Source organism: Harpia harpyja, chromosome 3 (assembly GCF_026419915.1).
Source record: "Harpia harpyja isolate bHarHar1 chromosome 3, bHarHar1 primary haplotype, whole genome shotgun sequence".
Taxonomy (NCBI): Eukaryota; Metazoa; Chordata; class Aves; order Accipitriformes; family Accipitridae; genus Harpia; species Harpia harpyja.
The window spans coordinates 55,463,059-55,481,596 of NC_068942.1; the positions used below are offsets into that span (position 1 = coordinate 55,463,059).

At 36.2% G+C, this 18,538-nt stretch overlaps 1 protein-coding gene across 3 annotated transcripts in view; it reads left to right on the forward strand.

Moving 5' to 3' along the window:
* MIPOL1 (mirror-image polydactyly 1) overlaps positions 1 to 18,538 on the forward strand; it is a 197,533-nt gene that overhangs the window by 23,282 nt on the left and 155,713 nt on the right. For all 3 annotated transcript variants that reach the window (XM_052782649.1, XM_052782648.1, XM_052782647.1), the window contains 3 exons: positions 10,654 to 10,718; positions 13,259 to 13,393; positions 14,621 to 14,700. In XM_052782649.1, coding sequence (XP_052638609.1) covers positions 13,389 to 13,393; positions 14,621 to 14,700 — 85 coding nt within the window. In that variant the 5' untranslated portion in view covers positions 10,654 to 10,718; positions 13,259 to 13,388. The remainder of the gene's footprint in view (positions 1 to 10,653; positions 10,719 to 13,258; positions 13,394 to 14,620; positions 14,701 to 18,538) is intronic.

Genomic DNA, 18,538 nt, shown 5'->3' on the forward strand with positions numbered 1-18,538 from the left:
TGAGTAGTGACTCAACAGCCCTAGGGTGCTGATCTGGTGTCACTAAACAGCTTCTCTAGGCAAGCACTGAGGATTACAAATGGTCTTTTGTTTTCTGCAGAAGTTGTAGTTTGTTTGTAAGCTTGTAACTTGTTCTGCTTTGGCAAAGGAAAGGCCACTGTGGCGGGGTCAGGATCTGATCTTTGGTTTGTCAGGTAGGCTTTAACGTAAAGGGTTTTGCGTACCAAATGGTTTAACAAGTGTGAAGTTCTAGTACAGCACTTGGTAAGCTTCTGCACAGGCAGTAGCTCAGCAGCTTTCATTTGCTGGGCTGGTGATCAGATCACTGACGTCTGCCTCTCCTGCAATCAGGCTTTCTTTCCAAATGGCAAAGATCGATTGGACTGCAGAAGGACAGATATGGAAATGCAGCTCCCTGTGAGAATAGACTCAACTTCCATTTTTTGATACAATGGAATTTCTGTCAGGATCTTTCATGGACCCAGTCCACTAGTTCGTCCATGGCACCCAGACAGTATAAAAGAATGGAGCACCCATGAAGGATTCCTTTGTCATAAATGTTACGGATTAAGGTCCAATAGATGTATCAAGACTGTTATCCTAGGATGTATAGTCAACCAGTTAAGGGTATTTAAGTTAGTTTTCTGCACTACGGTAGCATAAACGTAGGGTGATATAAATATGACTGAGAGCAAACTTCAGCTTCTTGCTTTATGGACTCAGAATTTGATGGTAGCAAGAGTAAACATGGTTGTGGGGTGTAACACTTTCTCACACTGTACTGAAGGTGACTGCTATGCAGGTGTACAAGGTAACTCTAATTAAAACAGTTTCCCCTTGAAATGTAATTTTGTTCCTCCTCTTCACTATCCAGTGGTAGACTAATATTTGTCTCCAGAATGTTTTTCCAGGATCTGAAGTGGAATTACAGTATCTGAAGGTTACTAAATATTAGGCAAAAATTATAATTCTCTTCATAGTTTAAAAGTATCTTTCATATTTCAAAAACCCTCCTGGATGTAAAATTCTTTTGGCAAACATTCACTGCCTTGCACTTACGAGAGAAAACTTACTAAAAATAGCATATGCTGCTATCATACTGAGGTTCCCCTCCAGTTGTATCTGCCCAGTAGCTTGTTTTCTACTTGGTGTAATATACACTTCCAAATTTATCTTAAAAGTTACCAAAAAAAAAAAAAAATCAAACCAGATGTTTTATTGAGAACCCATTTAGTATTACATATTACACTTTCTTTCCAATAATACAGCCATTCAGTCCATTAAAGAGATCAGGGAAATTAAGAATTGTCTGTACATCTGCAGCTCTTAAAAATCCCACATGTAATACAAACAACCCAGTGATGGACTTTTTTTTTTTTTTTTAACTGTAATTCTGTGTAATACAATTCTATGTAAAAGTGTCACTGTTTACTAATACAGGAGTGCAATACTGTAAATAAAAGCAAAATTTTGTTCCAGTTGCTATAGAAATTCGTTTAGACTAAAGTTAAACCCCAGTTATAAAGGAGTTCATAAAAATTATCTAATGTCATCCAAACTGTATCTCATCTGTTTAAAAAAATAAGGTGATTGGAGCATGAGTTTGCTAGTTGTAGGGTCTCTGGGCTTCTCGAATGTCTTGAGAAACAGGTTTCTAGGGAGGTGTCTATTAATGGATGTCTGAAAGTAGGTGTGTTTTTTTTCAACCTGTCCTGAAAGCACTGTAGAAAACCTTTTAAGTACTAAACTACCTTCTCCTGAGGTTTAGCTTTTTTTTAGTGAGTATCTTCGATAAAAACAAAAATAATTTTACACATCAGTGAAGTTCAGTGTGATGAGTAAATTAAACTCACTTCACTCTGTTCAGGCAGGAGCAACATATTGTAATAAGCTAAGTTATGGCAAAACCTGCAACCTTTCCGTCATACCTCTTCTTCCAAACCAGTCTGCTCAGCAGATGCAATCCAGCTGAAAAACTGAGCACAGTGAAATACGTCCTTTAGTTAAGAAGAAAACACAAGAGGGTTGTGACTTACTGGCACAAGTTTTTACAAATGGAAATAATTGTTTAGATGTTGTGGCTTTAAAGTCGTGAAGAACTTAAAAGAAGAATATTGAAGACCACTTGGAAAGCAGTGTCAAAATGGCATAACTATCAGAAAAGTTACGCCTTTTTTTAACATTGAAGTCTGAACATGTTAAGATTTGCCTTTGACAGCAGAGAGTCATGAAAGCACAACAGTAAAACAAAGTTGCCTTCATTCATAATGTGTTTTAAGAAATGTTCCAGAAGACTTTCTCTCTTCTTTGCTCCCGGTTTGACTGTGAAATAGGAAGCTATTCAGGAGTTTTTCTAGTGCTATGATTAGGCACAGAAGCCATCCTGGTGCATGTACCTAACTTTGTCAGATGCTCCTTCAACATGAAAGGGGAGGTAAAACTCTGGAGTCTACAAATCTTGCAGCTTCACAATGTCCAAGAATATCTTCAGAGTTGTTCTGAGTGTTTGAGCTGTTGGCCAGATTTTCCCTTTTTTAATCTTGGGTTTTATCTATACTTCTGTAGCTATAAAGTCTTGATTTTTTTATTTTTATTTTTTAGTGATGCCAAGCAGTGCAACTTGTAACACCCAGAACATCTGACAAACAAGCCTCAAACTGTTCAGCACAATTATGTGCAAAGGAAAGCAGTCATCAGTATAAGCCTGGGTTTCAGAAGTGCTAAGGAAGGATTTTTCCTCCTTCGTCTAGTAAGTGGATTTAGAGCTCATTCGCTCCACCCAGGAATAACTGGTATGGGGCCAAGATTTAGCTGCTGCCTCAGCTCTCTGCAACCTCACATAATTTCTTCTTTTTACCCCTGGTGTCAAGTGTTTTGGCAATGAAAACACTAATGTAGCTTGATGAATCAAGGAATAATGAATGCAAGATATCTGAATTTATGATGAGGTTGCAAGAAAGAAGAGAACATCCATCAGTTTCTTTTTACAAAAAACTGAAGAGAATAATCTTGCTGAGACTGGCTAGATAATCCTAGGTCTTGAATTTTTCCAGAAATTTTTCTTCCTTTTGTCTGTGTGGAAAGAATCTGATTTTAAGGCTCAGAACCCCTAATAAGAACTTATTCTGTCAGTTGTGTAACCCTCAACTTATATGAACCTCTTTGTAGGTTATGTTCTCAGAGGAATTCTTCAAGGCTTCTTCAATGTAAATTACTTTCATGGTTTTGGCTGAATAATGTGCTTAAAATGACCTTTAATGGGTTTAAAATGGTCTTTATTCAAAACCCAGTAAATGTTTTTTTTAAGAAGTCTGTCCAACTTCTTTATTCCCTGTGTTGTATATCATAAATAATGACAAGATTGAGGAACAAGAATGATCTACTTGTTCAAATGCATATTTAAAAAAAAAACAAACTGCTTCAACCAATGAAATAGTCAAGAACAGAAATGACAGAGCTTTCATTACAGGCCATCTGATTTTTCTGCCTATGCTTAAAGTTGTCCTGCACCTTTCTTTGGAAGACCTTTTTTCTTGAGTTTTCCATTGTTTGTAACTAACATTTTAGATTGAGATTTTTTTTTCACACTAGGCATTTCCTTCCTACTGGGTGAAGATGACTTTTTTTTTTTTGTAAGTTTCAGCTGAGAGGTGGTTTGGGATATTTTCCAAACTAGGGTTAAAGGATAAATATATTGTTTTCCCTCATGTAAACAAAAATATTGCAGCAGTTTGATTGGGAAGCTGGTATGGGGTCATGTTTTGCATTGCTTTCTTAAAATTTGGCAAGGAGATCGATCCACTGTCAGAAATGTCTGTGATAATGTGACTGATGATCTAAACTTCTTTAACTTTAGCTAATGCCTCTTTTTTTTTTCCTTTTTTTTTTTTTTTTGTGTGTGTGTTGTAGTTTCTCTTCCCAGCTGCCTGGCACTGACTCGGAGTCAATGGTGACTCCCCTTTAATCTTGTACCCTCCTTTGTTGGTGCAAGAACAGGAAGCAGTGCAACAACTCCATGGTGCTGAGTGTTTGCAGGTTTAGCCTCGTTGATTTGAGCTTCCATTAAATTCTGGACATTCCAAACAGACTTAATTTCACTGACTCATCTCCAGTTCTCACTGAGCTCTGGCCCACCTCAGAATATCTGATTCTTCTCTGATGGTCCAAGACCATTTCTGGATGTGTAGCTTGCTATTTTAAATTGTATTGGCCTTCAGGTTTCTTTGATATAGCAGTAAATTTCAGGGAAGCATCTGGATTAAGTTTCTAAAAACACTAGCCTGCTAATCATACCTAAATAAGCAACAGCTCATGATAGGGCATGTTATATATCATACATGTTAAGCATGTAAAGCACACAGCCAATGCATAGGTGCTGAAAACACTCTGAAATGTTGTTAGAGTGTAACAATCATATAATCAGAATTGTTTGGGTTGGAAAAGACCTTTAAGATCATCAAGTCCAACTGTAAACCTAACCCTGCCAAGTTCACCACTAAACCATGTCCTTAAGTGCCACATCTACACATCCTTGAAATACCTCTAGGGATGGTGACTTAACCACTTCCCTGGGGATCCTGTTCCAATGCCTGACATTTTTCCTAATATCCAATCTAAGTCTCCCCTGGCGCAACTTGAGGCGGTTTTCTCTTGTCCTATCGCTTGTTACTTGGGAGAAGAGACCGACCCCCACCTCGCTACAACCTCCTTTCAGGTAGTTGTAGAGAGCGATAAGGTCTCCCCTCAGCCTCCTTTTCTCCAGGCTAAACAACCCCAGTTCCCTCACCTGCTCCTTGTAAGACTTGTGCTCTAGACCCTTCACCAGCTTCGTTGCTCGTCTTTGGACACATGTCCTGAAGTGTGCCATTCCTCTGTAACTCCCTCCACTTCTCACTTAACAGGGATGAAGTTACTACTCATAGTCAATGAAGGCACTATGTAATGGATCTAGTTTTAAAAAACTAGCTAGATTTAAAAAAAGTCAGAAGTTGAGGAGACACTACATGTTTATTGAGTCAAAATGTATGTCTGTGTTCACACCTGAGCAATGCTATATGCTCAATGCTCTTACTGCTGTGCAAGCATAGTTTAGGGAGAAATTATGCTTTTAGTTAAAGGATAGCTTTCTCTTCAGAGAGTCATCTAAGAAAATGACAGCTTAGTTAATTTTCTTATGAAGAACAAATCTGGCTGATCTGGAGTCAGTGTTCTATTTCTCTGCTCTTTTTAGCTTGTGAAATTTCAGGTCATGTGATTCTCTTCTGCAGCTGAAGTGTATATTGTTGAATTTGACTGGACAAATAATTTGGGGTAGAACCAATGCGCTGGATATGTTGGTTTATGGCAAAAGCGGAGGTGCATTGTGTTTTCATGCTGTTCAAAACAGTCTGACAGATAACGTAACCGGTGCGGCTGTATTTCCCTGCAAGAGACCGATGGGCCCCTCTCAGTCCCAACGCACAGGACTGGGTCTTGAAAGGTTGGCACGTTTCTGACAGGCCTCCGCATGTTCAGTGCTTGTGATAGTTCTTGGTCAGGCTCCAATATCCACACTGTTTGTAGCCTTTATGCTTTTTATTTTTAGTGCATTTGCTGTCAGGAAAAATGGCACTATTTGAAGGTACTTTGAGAAATGTGAGTTGGCTGGATAAACTGATTTTTTCTGCTTCAGTGTGGTTAGTTGCCGCCTTTTCTTCACTAAGTCCCTGTTTGATCTTCCTTCTTTCTGTGAAGGCAGCTGAACAATTAAATTGGAATGCTTTTGGTGGGAGAAATATCATTTCTGCTTAATGCTATTACTTACACTAGTGGTTTATGAATCTGGCACTAAGTTACCATTTCTCATTTTTATGGGCATATAATGTTCTGTGACTTTATTTTTGCTTTTATGGTAAAGTCTAGGCTCGCAACTTATTTCTGTGATAAAAGAAATTATGATTTGGGGATTTGGGAATTTCAAGATATTGAATATGCTATACAATGAATTGTTCAAACATAAGCACTATAGACTCAAATGTTTCTTGAGTCATTTCCATAGTTAGCTTTGGAGCTCTTTAGTCACAGTGACTTAAGTTTGGGAGGGGGGTGGATTTTGCGGGCCTTGAGGCAAATGCTTTCAGAAAGGCAGGTGAAATATCTGTATCAGTGGTCCAGTTTTGGTTTACTGAAGGATGGTGTGCAAACCAGCATTTGACATTTGGCCTAAGACCACACCATCCAGTGATGTAGCAAACTGGAAAAAATGGGGTGCTCAAGACAAGTAGTGCTCAAACTGCTGTGCTGCTGCTGCTGTTGCACCATTTCTTCCCTGTTGGCATTCTGCCTGGCTGCAGCATGGGTCATCTTTGGTTGTGCCTCACTGCTGGGTGGTTTTGTGTTGGTTTTTTTTCCCTGCTCTGCTGTCCTACCCTGTAAAGCAGAAAGCAACCCAGAATTTAGTGTATTGTAGGAATGCTAGTTCTGGTGGGTTTGTTTTATTGCAATCCTTAGAATAATAAAATAGGTAGGCAGGAAGTGACCTGTTGATACAGGTCTAGTTCACACCTCTGCTCAGAATGGGGCCGTCTCCAAAGTTAGATCAGGTTGCTATATCCAGATGAGTGTTGCACATCTCCAGCAATGGAGATTCTGTATCCAGCAACTTGTTGCAATGACCTTCTTCACTGTGAAAAAACTCTTACCAATAACTCTCAGAGTTTTCTGTGTTACAACTTGTCTCCAAGAGAAGAATCTGTCTCTGTCTTTTCTGTGTTTGCTGACAAGGCAGCTAAAACCCAATAAAACCCCCCTTTAGCCTTCTCTCCTTAAAACCAACTAACTCAAGCCTTTCAGGTTCCTCATAAGTCATGTGATGCAGACCCCTAATCATTTTGATGGCTCTCTGCTGGACTTGCTTCAGGATATCCATGAGAGGGTCTGACTGGATACAGCACTTCAGATGTGATCTCACAAGTGCCAAATAGAGGGGATTAATCACTTCCCATTGTCTGCTGGCTATGATCCTGTCAACAGAGCATAATATGCAGGTAGTACTCACCACCATGTAGTGCTGATTCTACTAAAATATTCTATTAAATATTCTTTTGGCTCCAGATAAGACAACAGCTAGTTTAAAATATATGTATTTATCCTTAAAGGCTATGGAAATCACAGTCTGGTTGTAAACTGTTTAGAAATGGAGATCTGGCTGCCTACTTGATATATAATAATTGAGTTATAAGACCAGTGAAGTGCTTACAACAAAGCTGAAGGATGGCTAAATGAATTGGTTGTTCCACACTTAACCAAAGCATATCACAGTTTCATTATCAGAGTGAAAATAATGTTAATGGAGGCGTCACAGAAGAAAGCTGTTTTACAGAATGCACACCAAGATGAGAAAAAGCTGGAAAAAAAGGAGACACAGTCTTTGACAAGATCCTCTGCAGTTTTCTTTACATTTCAAAGAGGTGGCGGGCAGGGGGAGAAGGAAAAGGCATTTATTGTCAAAGAGAAGACAAAACTAAGGCAAAAGAAAAGAAATGGAGGAGAAAGGACAGCTAAAAACTGGGAAAGAAGAGAACAGAGCAGGCTGAAGATTGTTTAATAAATAAAATACAAACGAAGATAGTTATTTTGGTTGTTAATGGGGGGAAGAGAATATAACAGAGGGGAGAAAAGGAGATATGGGTCTATCTGTGATCTAATATGCATATAAACCACTTCCTGGTATGCATAAAGAGAAAACTGAGCCTGGAAGACACTGGACTAATAGCAGAAATTAGGGAGAAAAAATAAAGAGAAAAGCACATGTCCTTTATCCAATTAAATTTAATTCAGGAATAGGTAAAACCTATTGTAAACTAGTTGAAACTGCATTTTTATGCCTTTTCTCTTGCCTTTGTCAAAAGCATGACATAGAGAATGATGCTCTTTGACTTAGTGTATGCCATCATTAAAAGCATCAGATGCAAATTCTTTAATGACTATGTGAAGAAGCTGCTGCAGGAACAGAGTAAAAATGCTTGAGCCCTGGTTCTCTTTGTCTTTTCTGATTTATGCAGGTTAGTTGGAACCAGCTGCAAATGTCTCATCTCCTTTTGGGCCAAGAATCAGTAGGGGAGGGGGAGAAAAGCCAGGGATTATTACATGACTCTGCCCTCTGGGAAGATGTTTTTATCAAGCTTCCAGATAATGCAGTTACTTTTATAAACCAAAATCTTGAAGTCTTTGTTGCAGTGCTGGAGTTTTAAATTCGAAGTACTACTCATGCTGCATTCATCCACTTACGGGGTTAATCCGCTTGCCTATGTTTTATATTCTTTTAAAAAGAAGCAGAATATTTTGCATGAACTATTGTCGTGGTTTAACCCCAGCCAGCAACTAAACACCACGCAGCCGCTCACTCACTCCCCCCCACCCAGTGGGATGGGGGAGAAAATCGGGAAAAGAAGCAAAACCCGTGGGTTGAGATAAGAACGGTTTAATAGAACAGAAAAGAAGAAACTAATAATGATAATGATAACACTCATAAAATGACAACAGCAATAATGAAAGGATTGGAATGTACAAATGATGCGCAGTGCAATTGCTCACCACCCGCCGACCGACACCCCGCCAGTCCCCGAGCGGCGAATCCCTGCCCCCACTTCCCCGTTCCTATACTGGATGGGACGTCCCATGGTATGGAATACACCGTTGGCCAGTTTGGGTCAGGTGCCCTGGCTGTGTCCTGTGCCAACTTCTTGTGCCCCTCCAGCTTTCTCACTGGCTGGGCATGAGAAGCTGAAAAATCCTTGACATTAGTCTAAACACTACTGAGCAACAACTGAAAACATCAGTGTTATCAACATTCTTCGCATACTGAACTCAAAACATAGCACTGTACCAGCTACTAGGAAGACAGTTAACTCTATCCCAGCTGAAACCAGGACAACTATTTATATTTAAAAGCATATAAAAGTAATAGAATACAATAAAATAAGTACCTCTGTAATCAAATATCAAAGTATGTTTCATTTTACAGCTTTCAGGTATCTAACAGATGGGTGTTATTCCCCATTTGACAAATATTTGAAGTGGCTATTTATTGACATTTATTTATTCTTTGACTACTATTTTTATAACTGCCCAAAGGAAACTTTAACTTATTTTGAGTTGTCTTAGATTTCTGATTTGGCATAAAGTTTCTTAAGGTAGAGAGGAAATGTGACACTTTTGTGGAGGAGTGTATCATTGCATCAAAACTTGGCATCCACCTGGGCTAAGCAAGCTGTCTGTTTGTTCCCTAGGAAATGCTTCTAGAAGGTAACTTTTTTTATGTAGTGTACCCTCTTAAATTAAGTTTTTTAGTTTAGCTTGCCCTGAGGCAAAACGTTTCAGGATATTTTAGAACAACCTGGTAATCTAATTAATCTTATGAAAATAATACTAAAATTTGTTCTTTATTTCCCTATCCATAAAGTATATGGTGTTCCCTCTCTTACATAGCTCCATCCCTGCACTGTCAATGGCAACTGTCAACTGCATAATTAAGGGGAACAAAGACTGGCTCAGTGCTGGTCCAAGGAGTGGGGGGAACTGGCCTCTTGTGCCACCAGAGGCCGGGCAGGTGGGGTAGCCCTCCTTGTGGAAAAACTCTCCCAAGACCTGAGGACTTTTTGTGAAGAAGAGGTGAATTCTGTCAACACCAGCAAACGTTTGCTTCCTGTCACAGTGGCTAAGGCCATGATGCAGTAGTTGTCTTCAACACTTGTCAAGGCAAGACCAAGGAACGGGGGTTTGCAGTCATCAGGGCTCCATGTGGGAGGGTGTCAACAGCCTTTCAGTTCCCTGGGGTGGGGAACTCCAGGTTAGAAAATGGACTTCCAGATCTCCTGCCCAGGGAGGGAAGGTGTTGGTAGCTACAGCAGACTGTCACTAATCTAAATACCTTGGGTCAACATCACTGTTCAGACGGTTGAAAGTTGGTGTTATTGTGGGGTGCTCCCTTGTATGATATATATTCTGCAGACACTCTGGAGGTTTTTTCCTCTGAAAGTGGAAATACTGCCACAGCTGTAATAAAAGCTATTCAGAACTGCACAAGTAAAGCACTGTATGCTTCCTACCTTCCAAATGTGTGTTGTTTTTATATACCTCTTGTTTTTATTTAATTCCTATTAAGTGTTTGTGTTGGTGAGTAATTAGAACTGGGACTGAAATGCCATCCTTTTGAATAAGCCATTAGTTTGTTTAGGGTTTTTTTTCTCCTAAAATCCATTCATATTTCAAGGTACTGGAAGGCAAAATATTTTGATGGCCATCTTTGCAGAATATATCCCCGAATGAATGAGGAAGTAGTAAGTTTAGTTAGCACTATATAAAAAAGTGAAGGCAGTGCAGTGAGCTTTATTTTCCATTTTTACCTGTTATAGTTGTAAATAATTCAAACACATAAGCGTGGAAAGAAGTTGACAGTTTGAAACTGTGACTGCACGAGTCTCGTACGATAATGTTAAAATTTCCTGTGTGCTTTGATTTGACATTCTTTAGAAAAAGGTTGTTTTTGCTGAAATATAAACCAATTAAAAGCTAATGCTGTTTTTCACTGGGCGCCCATGCTAAGCTACAATGTTCGTGTATTTCATGTGTATGCTTATGTAATTAAGCATCCACTAATTTCTTTCTCTTTAGGAAATACTTATGCAAATCAGCACTCCATATATGAAGAGTTAAGATCATATCATCTGTTGTTTAAGGTAAGGAGAAGGACAGACATTATTATTATTATTTTATAATAGATTCTTAATCCTTTATTCTGTGAAGTGTTGACATTTTCATTAAAATATGTTGCATGTTTACAGAAAGCCTGAAATCTCAATATGTAGTCTATCAATTTTAATTATTTGAATCATTAGAACATCTAATTTTTTGCTTAAGGGTACACAAATGTACCATTGAATCTGTTTTTTAAGGTTTTTTCCAGTTTAATGTCTGAATCCAAATTCATAAAGAGTTGGAAAAATGAGATGTCTGAGCTATAGGATTCACAGGGATTTTATATGAAGCCTATTTAATCAGGATAACACTGTTATTAATATTCATAAAGTCAGCTGGAACACAAATGACAGACTATGGAGCCTAAATTTTTTTTACTTGTGAATTTATTAAAAGCAGCTTAAAAAATTAATGGAATTTAAGTAAAGTTGACGAAAATGAAAATCTTATGTTAGCAGAAAAAATCTTTATTAGAACTTTCTCTAAGACCATCTTGCATTGATATCTTTGACAGATTTCATTGGTACTTAAAGAAGAAAGATGCATGAATGGTCATTTAAAAGGATTTAAACACATTGGCACATTAATTTTTACATGAATAATAAGTAGTTTCCAAAAGCAATTAACTTACAGTGTACAAGATTTGAATAGAAAAATAGGACTGTGACATCAAAGGGCAAAGCAAATGTGCTGTACATTTTAAACTTTTAATAATATGACATCTTAAAATAACTTATTTCATTTCCATAGTAGGTAAAGTAACAGTGAAGGTATTTATGTACCGCTTGGGTTTGTTTTGAAATACACCAAGATCTGGAACAAAGAAATATTTTGATGCCAAAGTACTATTAATAAAGAACAATTTCAGGCTTTTACAGGGATCAGGTGCTTCTGAATCGAGCTTTCTTACAGTTGGTTTCTCTGGGTGGAAAATAGTCACATATTGACCACAGTGTATGATTTTTCTCCCATGTTGCTATATGCAGCACTGGGAAGCATTTGTTATTTCTGTAGAGGGCCAAATAGGTAGATCTGGGATTTCTTTCATTAGTAGGAAGATACTGGTTAATTTCTATTCCTATTTGTAGGTGGTTTTATACTTAAATATTTCATGTGAATTTTATGTAACTATTGCATATTATATTCAACACATAAGGACAATTTTTTTTTTTTAGCTTTCTTTTCATGATGTTCAAGTAGTAGTCTTAACACTAACGCAGCTTGAATAAATAGATAGTGAATAAGGAAATTGACTCTAGATTTAAAATTAACTCTAGATTTTGGTTTACAGTTTCATTTTGTATTTTCAGTTTTGTCTCAGTCTACCAGTATAATTTATTTTAATCTCCAGCTTTAATTTCTTTTGATTATTAGACAGATTGATTATTAACAGATTGTCTTCAAATTGAACTAAAGCAAAGCTTTAAAATAACTGTATTTAATTTTTCTGATGATTCCTTCTGGGAAAACCGTCATGGCCAGCTTCTGGTTGTTGTTGATGTGGCAAAGTTTAACACTGTCTGAATAATGATGGTTCAACAAGTTTTGGTTCTAAAAATACCTTATGTTTGAAGTACCTACTGTAAAGGTACATCTTGAATGATATGTAAGTTTTGTGTATACATTAGATACCTATTGCAGCGTTTGTGTTCACAACAACCGATTTACATACTTAGTGTATGGAAAGTTTTGTTGTTCTGTTTACTAACATTTTTATTTCTAATAATAGGGAAAGAATACTGCAAACCCTAGGGAGCCCCAAAAGGTCTTTTGGTTCGGCTTTGATCGATAGGTTGCCTTAATCTGATATCAACAATGTTTTTATTTTCTGTATGTGTTAACAAGAAAATTCCTATTAATTAGCAGAACATATTTCACCTATGCAAAATCTGTAAAATGAGCCTCTTAACATCTGTCTCGTTATTCCTGTGCCATAGTTTATTATTTCCAGGAGAGGGCAGCATTTTCCTACATCAGGTAGATGAAGGCACATGCCCTGCTTAGACTGTCAATGTTTCTTGTAATTACTCCCAGTATATTTGTTGCTTGCTTATGAATTAACTTGCATTTATGGAACTAAATCATTCCAATCATTTAATTACACCTGAGGAGCTGAACTATAATTGCTTGCTTCCAACTAGGATCTGATATGGCTTGAGCAGTATTAATTTGGTGTTTACTTTTCTGAGTGCTAAAAGCATTAAAATGATTGTGCAATGGGATTACATTTTACTAATTGCTGGCATTCATTAGCTGGGTAAATGGCGAGGAAGAATGACTGTATATTGTGGAGGGATAAAATTATGGTTTTAAATAGTATATTACTAGGCACATTAAGGCCCTAAGACATGTTTTAAAATACTCCAGAGGTTATTAAATACCGTATTTTCTTCATGTCTTGCTATATGAATATCTTATTAAAATACTGCAATTATTATGAACCTTTTTGTGCAATATGTAGGGAAATGGCTTCATTGACAGAAACCTATTTCTTGATATTAATAACCTTCTATATTTTCAGCTAATCCAAAAGTAAATGAGGAACTTAGGAAAAGATTGCCAACTCCAAATCAACACAGTTACACAGAATTGAAAAAGAAGCATACAGCTTCATTTGAGGGGTTCTTGCAAGGAACTCAGTGTTCTGCGATATGAGGTGAAGTTGTTATTTTTTTGTTAAGACCTAAGCACGTCAAATCGTACACGTTTTTTTTTTTAATTGTGCACATTTATAGTTAACAACACATATGAGCTAAATATGTATTTCTTGAATGCTTAATGTAAATGTTAGTGTTGAATCTTAAGTGGTTGCACAATTATTACACTTTTTTATAATCTCAAAGACAAAAATGAAAACATCTGCCTTTTTGATGTTCTATAGGAAAAGAATTTCTGCTGCTGCTTTATTAGTTAGAACATATGTCTTGGTATAATATGCTTGAATTTTAAAATGTGTACTTAATTTTTTTTTTTTTAACTCTTCCGTTTATCAGCACAATGACAACTCTGTGGGTATTTTCATGATCTAGCCACTGCCTCTTCAAGGCATGTGTACCTTTTTAATAAATGTAGAAAAAATATAGCAGGAAAAACATACAAAATAAGCCCTATTACATAGTTAAAGATGAAAAATCATCCTTTGTACAATACATCTTAAAAGAGGTGCTTGAGTAATAAAATTTGTGGTAAGCTTACTATATTAGCAAGATTACAAATTTATTTAGATTTCCTTGAGATATAGAATATAGTCAAATTTTTAATGTGTAAGACAGCATATATTTTAACACTCAAAATGTTACCTGATAAGCATAACATTTTACTGTAGATCTTATTTTTGAGTATTGAGGGTTGTTTCTTGAAGATCTTTGATGATATGCAATACTGCAACTGTGTAATTAAGGATTATTTAGCTGTTTAGAAAAACCTGCAAATTCAGAGTTGGAGTGGTCATGGGCCACTTTACCTGTATGTTATCCAGGAAATTAAAGCAGGAGAAAGAATGTTGTAAAGTGAAATGCGTATTGCCATCTGTAATAATTACCAAAGTAAGCAGTTTCATTGCCTCTAGCGGACCACTCAGTGTGATTTGGGCTGTGTTCAATAGCATGTAATTCCAAAACCAGAGTCTAGAACAAGAAGACAAACTAATAATTTTTTAAGTGAAGGAGTTACATACAACAGAAAGCTGAACCAAAACATTATAAAAATTAGATGTGTGAAGAAAAAATATTTTACTGAGAAATATAATTTAGCACTGGCTGTTGAAGTCATGCTATAAATATTTTTAAATCATATGTCTTGCAAATTTTCTGTCAAATGAAGGCAAAATATAGGTGTGTTATATTATTTCAAGTTTATTTATCTAGAGTTTGCTTTATTTTAGCTCTGAAATCTTCAAGCAAAAACTGGACTCAATGCCAGATCAAACAAGTTCAGAAGAAGAAATGGAGAACTGGTCTAAAGGTAAGGACTTTTAAGATATTAATAAGGAACCTCAGGTGTTGTACCAGTGCTAGGCAGTGACTAGAATGTAGTTGTTCTTGCTGATACATGACTGACTTTGGAAGAAAAGAAAAAACAAACCAAAAAAAACCCCCAAAAACCCAAACCCACAGCCACACACTGCCTCTTAAAAGCATTTGGGGTAACAGGAATATAAATAATCAGCTTTATTTTTATTTTCTGGGTTATTGAAAATGTTTTTGTATAACTTTGAGACACCTTATTTAAATTCTTAGTCTGTACATTGCACTCTATTTTCCAACTTTTTTTCTTAATGGGTTAACAACAAATCTGAAGTCTGTCTTAAAGTAACTTTCTTGGCTATTCACACCTGGCTAGAGTATAATTAAGCTACCTACTAATATTAATGAGATTCTGGTTATTACCTCAACTGAATATAGACAGTAAGGTAGGCTTGGAGGTAAGGGGGGCCTTGGTTAACTTGGAACTTCCATGGTTCATGGAGTTTTCATCTCCATCAGGATGGAAGGATCTTTTTCTATTTGGATGACCAAAATTTTGCTCTCAGATACATTCTTCTATGTTTCATGGCAGAAACTTAAAAAAAAAAAAAAAAAAAAAAAAGCACTGAGTTTGAGAGCTCACTAGTGACTGACTGGCTTTACAGAAGAGAATTGCCAGAAACTGGCTTGTGACTAGATGATAATGTGTAGATTGAAGAAAGGGTAAGACACAAGGAGACCTTCAGTACATCATAAAAGTGTTTTTTTTTCCAGTAAGTGGCTATGTGTACATGGAAAAAAAAATTTAAAAAATGGAATAGGTGTGTCAACATCAAAGATGCCTCCTATATCAGAGCCTGATAGCATCTTGTGTATTTCCTTTTTTTGAATTTTATACTATGTATTATTTCTCAAAAGATAATAGATGTCAAGTTTCTCATGAAGAGTCTGTTGTTTAGAAGAAAGAAGAAATACTCCATCTTGAAGATGATGCATTTCTTACATATGTAAAGGAATTTCTGTCTATATTATTGTGTAAAATAAACTACTTGTAGACCCCTTTTAATTCATGGAATTTTGAGCTATTACTGAGTGATATTAAAAATGTTTTTGAATCGTATACTCTGAAAACAAAAGTAATCATGGTGGAGTAACTTTAGTGGAGAATTGTAATCTGACAATTTATACTTTAAATGTGTAATGGCTTAATCAGATTTAGTATTTTTAGACCTTTAGGGGTCAGCATACCCTAAGAATGGTTCAAAAGGTTAACTTTTCCAAAGTAGGCAAGTGAATACCATAAACTGATTGTCTGTGAAATATTTTCTGTCTAACTGCAAGAAATGGCGTTCTGCTGCTGCTCACGGATACTTTAAAAACTGGTTAGTTACTGAGTTTAATGTGTATTATTTTTCTGATGCATTAAGTTAATATTTTGTGCTGTTTAGAAAGCTATTTCATCCAAGCTAACACTTACGTATTTGTGTATCCAATAGAAATTGTTGTATAGACAAAAGTAAAATTGATACACTTTTTCTAGATCAGTCATTAATAAGCCACATAATTCTTTATGCTTTTACTCCTAAGGAAGTTAAAAAAAGGGATTATGGCTAAATCTGAAGTCATCATACTGGTTTGGATGAGGAATTTTTTTTTCTTAGAATTTTTATTTGCATATTAACAATTAAATTACACTTTCTTATCATAAAGTTAGTAGATAAATTACAGCAGCATAATGTTCAATGTGTACCCTTGATAGACATTCTGGTGCATTTTCTCATTGAACTACTAAATCAAAGCAACTTTCAATCTTCTATTTAAATGCCTGTGTTGAAGTGTGTACCGTTTTGTGTTCCACTTTGTCATCTGTGGTATCTTTCCTTTTTGCAGCTGGTACTGTACTCTATCTAGTTGTTCCTTGCTTGTAACTTGGAAGTTTAAAAGCAGTTTCTGGAATAACGCTATAATGATTTTTTTTCTTTTATAACATACTGAAATGTTGGAGATTAAATTATTTGTCAAAAAATAAGGATGTTAAAGCACGTCTGAGATTAAATTCAGCTGACTAGATGAAAATTCAGTCAAGCAATGAGGATTTAAAAAAAAACAGCAAAAATGTTAGGCACAGAGAACTGGTAGGTTTATGGCAGTTATGTGGGATAATATGTAACCTTTTAATAGATGTTATAAAATAAAATACTTGCAAGAAAGGCGGTGTTTAAGAGGAGTATATCTGAAGTGTTTGATAGTTGAGATTTTCTTTTTAACTTTGCATGTTGTTTGGAATATATGGAATATGTCCTGGTATATTAGGAAGAGTTAAAGAACAGCCTATGTGCAAGGCTTATTATTTTGGGTTTGTATCTAATTTAAATGTACTGTTTATCTCCGCAGCACTTAGTTTTTAACAGGAGGATAGTAACTTTTCACATTCTCTCAAGCTTTCTTAGAGAAATGAATCAAGAGCATTGGCAGCAGGCCAATGAAGACTCTGTAATTTCCAAATGAAAAACATCCAGGATCCAAGCTAGAAGGCCTAGGGTGGTAGTCCATTATAAAAATAAACTTATATTGGCAAATACGTGCATTTGCATTGCAGTGGCAGTATGGGAGGAAGCACATTGCACCTGGGTGGAGTTGTTACTTTAGTAGGGTTTACATGCATGACAAAAACTGCACAAAGATTAATACACAAGACACAAGAGGGAACCTGGAATTAGGTGCTTTTCATACTTACATATACATTCAGTACTTGATATGTCAATTTTCCAAAAGCGTTAGCAGGATAGGAAAGTGGTGAGTGTGCAAATACTGGAGTTAAATTTGTGTCTCATTTGACTCGTATCATGTACCATGTTTGAATGGGTGCAGCTATACTTGTTCTGTATTATATAGTCTTTCAGTATCGTAATGTTTTTGCTTGTGTCATACTTCTGAGCGTGAGCATCTATGATTTTTAAGGACAGGGCAGAAATTAGGTGAAGCCTTTGAATAGCAAGTACTGTTTGGTCTGTTTTAACAACAAAATTATAATTTTGCTGACTCCAAAATGAAAAGCATTGTATAATTATTATGGAATTTCCTGAAACAAGGTAATGGATGGATTATTTTTAATGGCAAAGTGGTTTGCTTCCTTAAAAGGTGATTATTATATTTTTCAAGCATAGAAATAAATATATATATGTATTTTTAAACCACTACTTAAAGCACATATTAAAATGTAAGTCAATAAACCAATTTCACCTGTAAGAATTCAATGTCAACTCTTAGTTATAATCCATATAGACACTTTCACTGTAACTTGCTATCCTTCAAAAGAATGTTTGTGTGGCCTGTAAAAATACTTTAAATTGGATATCTGGAAACTGTAGTTCAGAGGAGACTCTAGCTTTAAAGAGATGTGATAATGTAGATAGGAACAGAACTGCAGAATCAGCTTGTGCAGGGAAATTTGAAAAGTGTTTTATCTGGTGGTGAGCTGTTGTTTTCTGGTCCTGATCCCTTCAGGAAGAAAAGAAGAGGAAAACAGATATGCAAACCTAATGAACAAGTTACGTATAAATAGCTGCTCAGACACATGTGCATGTGATAAGCTTACGCATAGACAGTTGTCTTAATTGCATTGTGTGTTTGTGCATGCATTGGTCTTGCACGAACGCATGGTGCTTACTGTTAAGAATCTGGCCATAGCTTGCTTTGTATTGTCATGGTCATGGTGTGTATATACGTGTGTGTTGCTTACAAAAATACTCTTTAGTTCTTTTGCTGCGTAGTGAATAATATTCAGGCAATAAAATGTCTCTAGAAATATTTTTGCATTTATTTACTCCCATTTA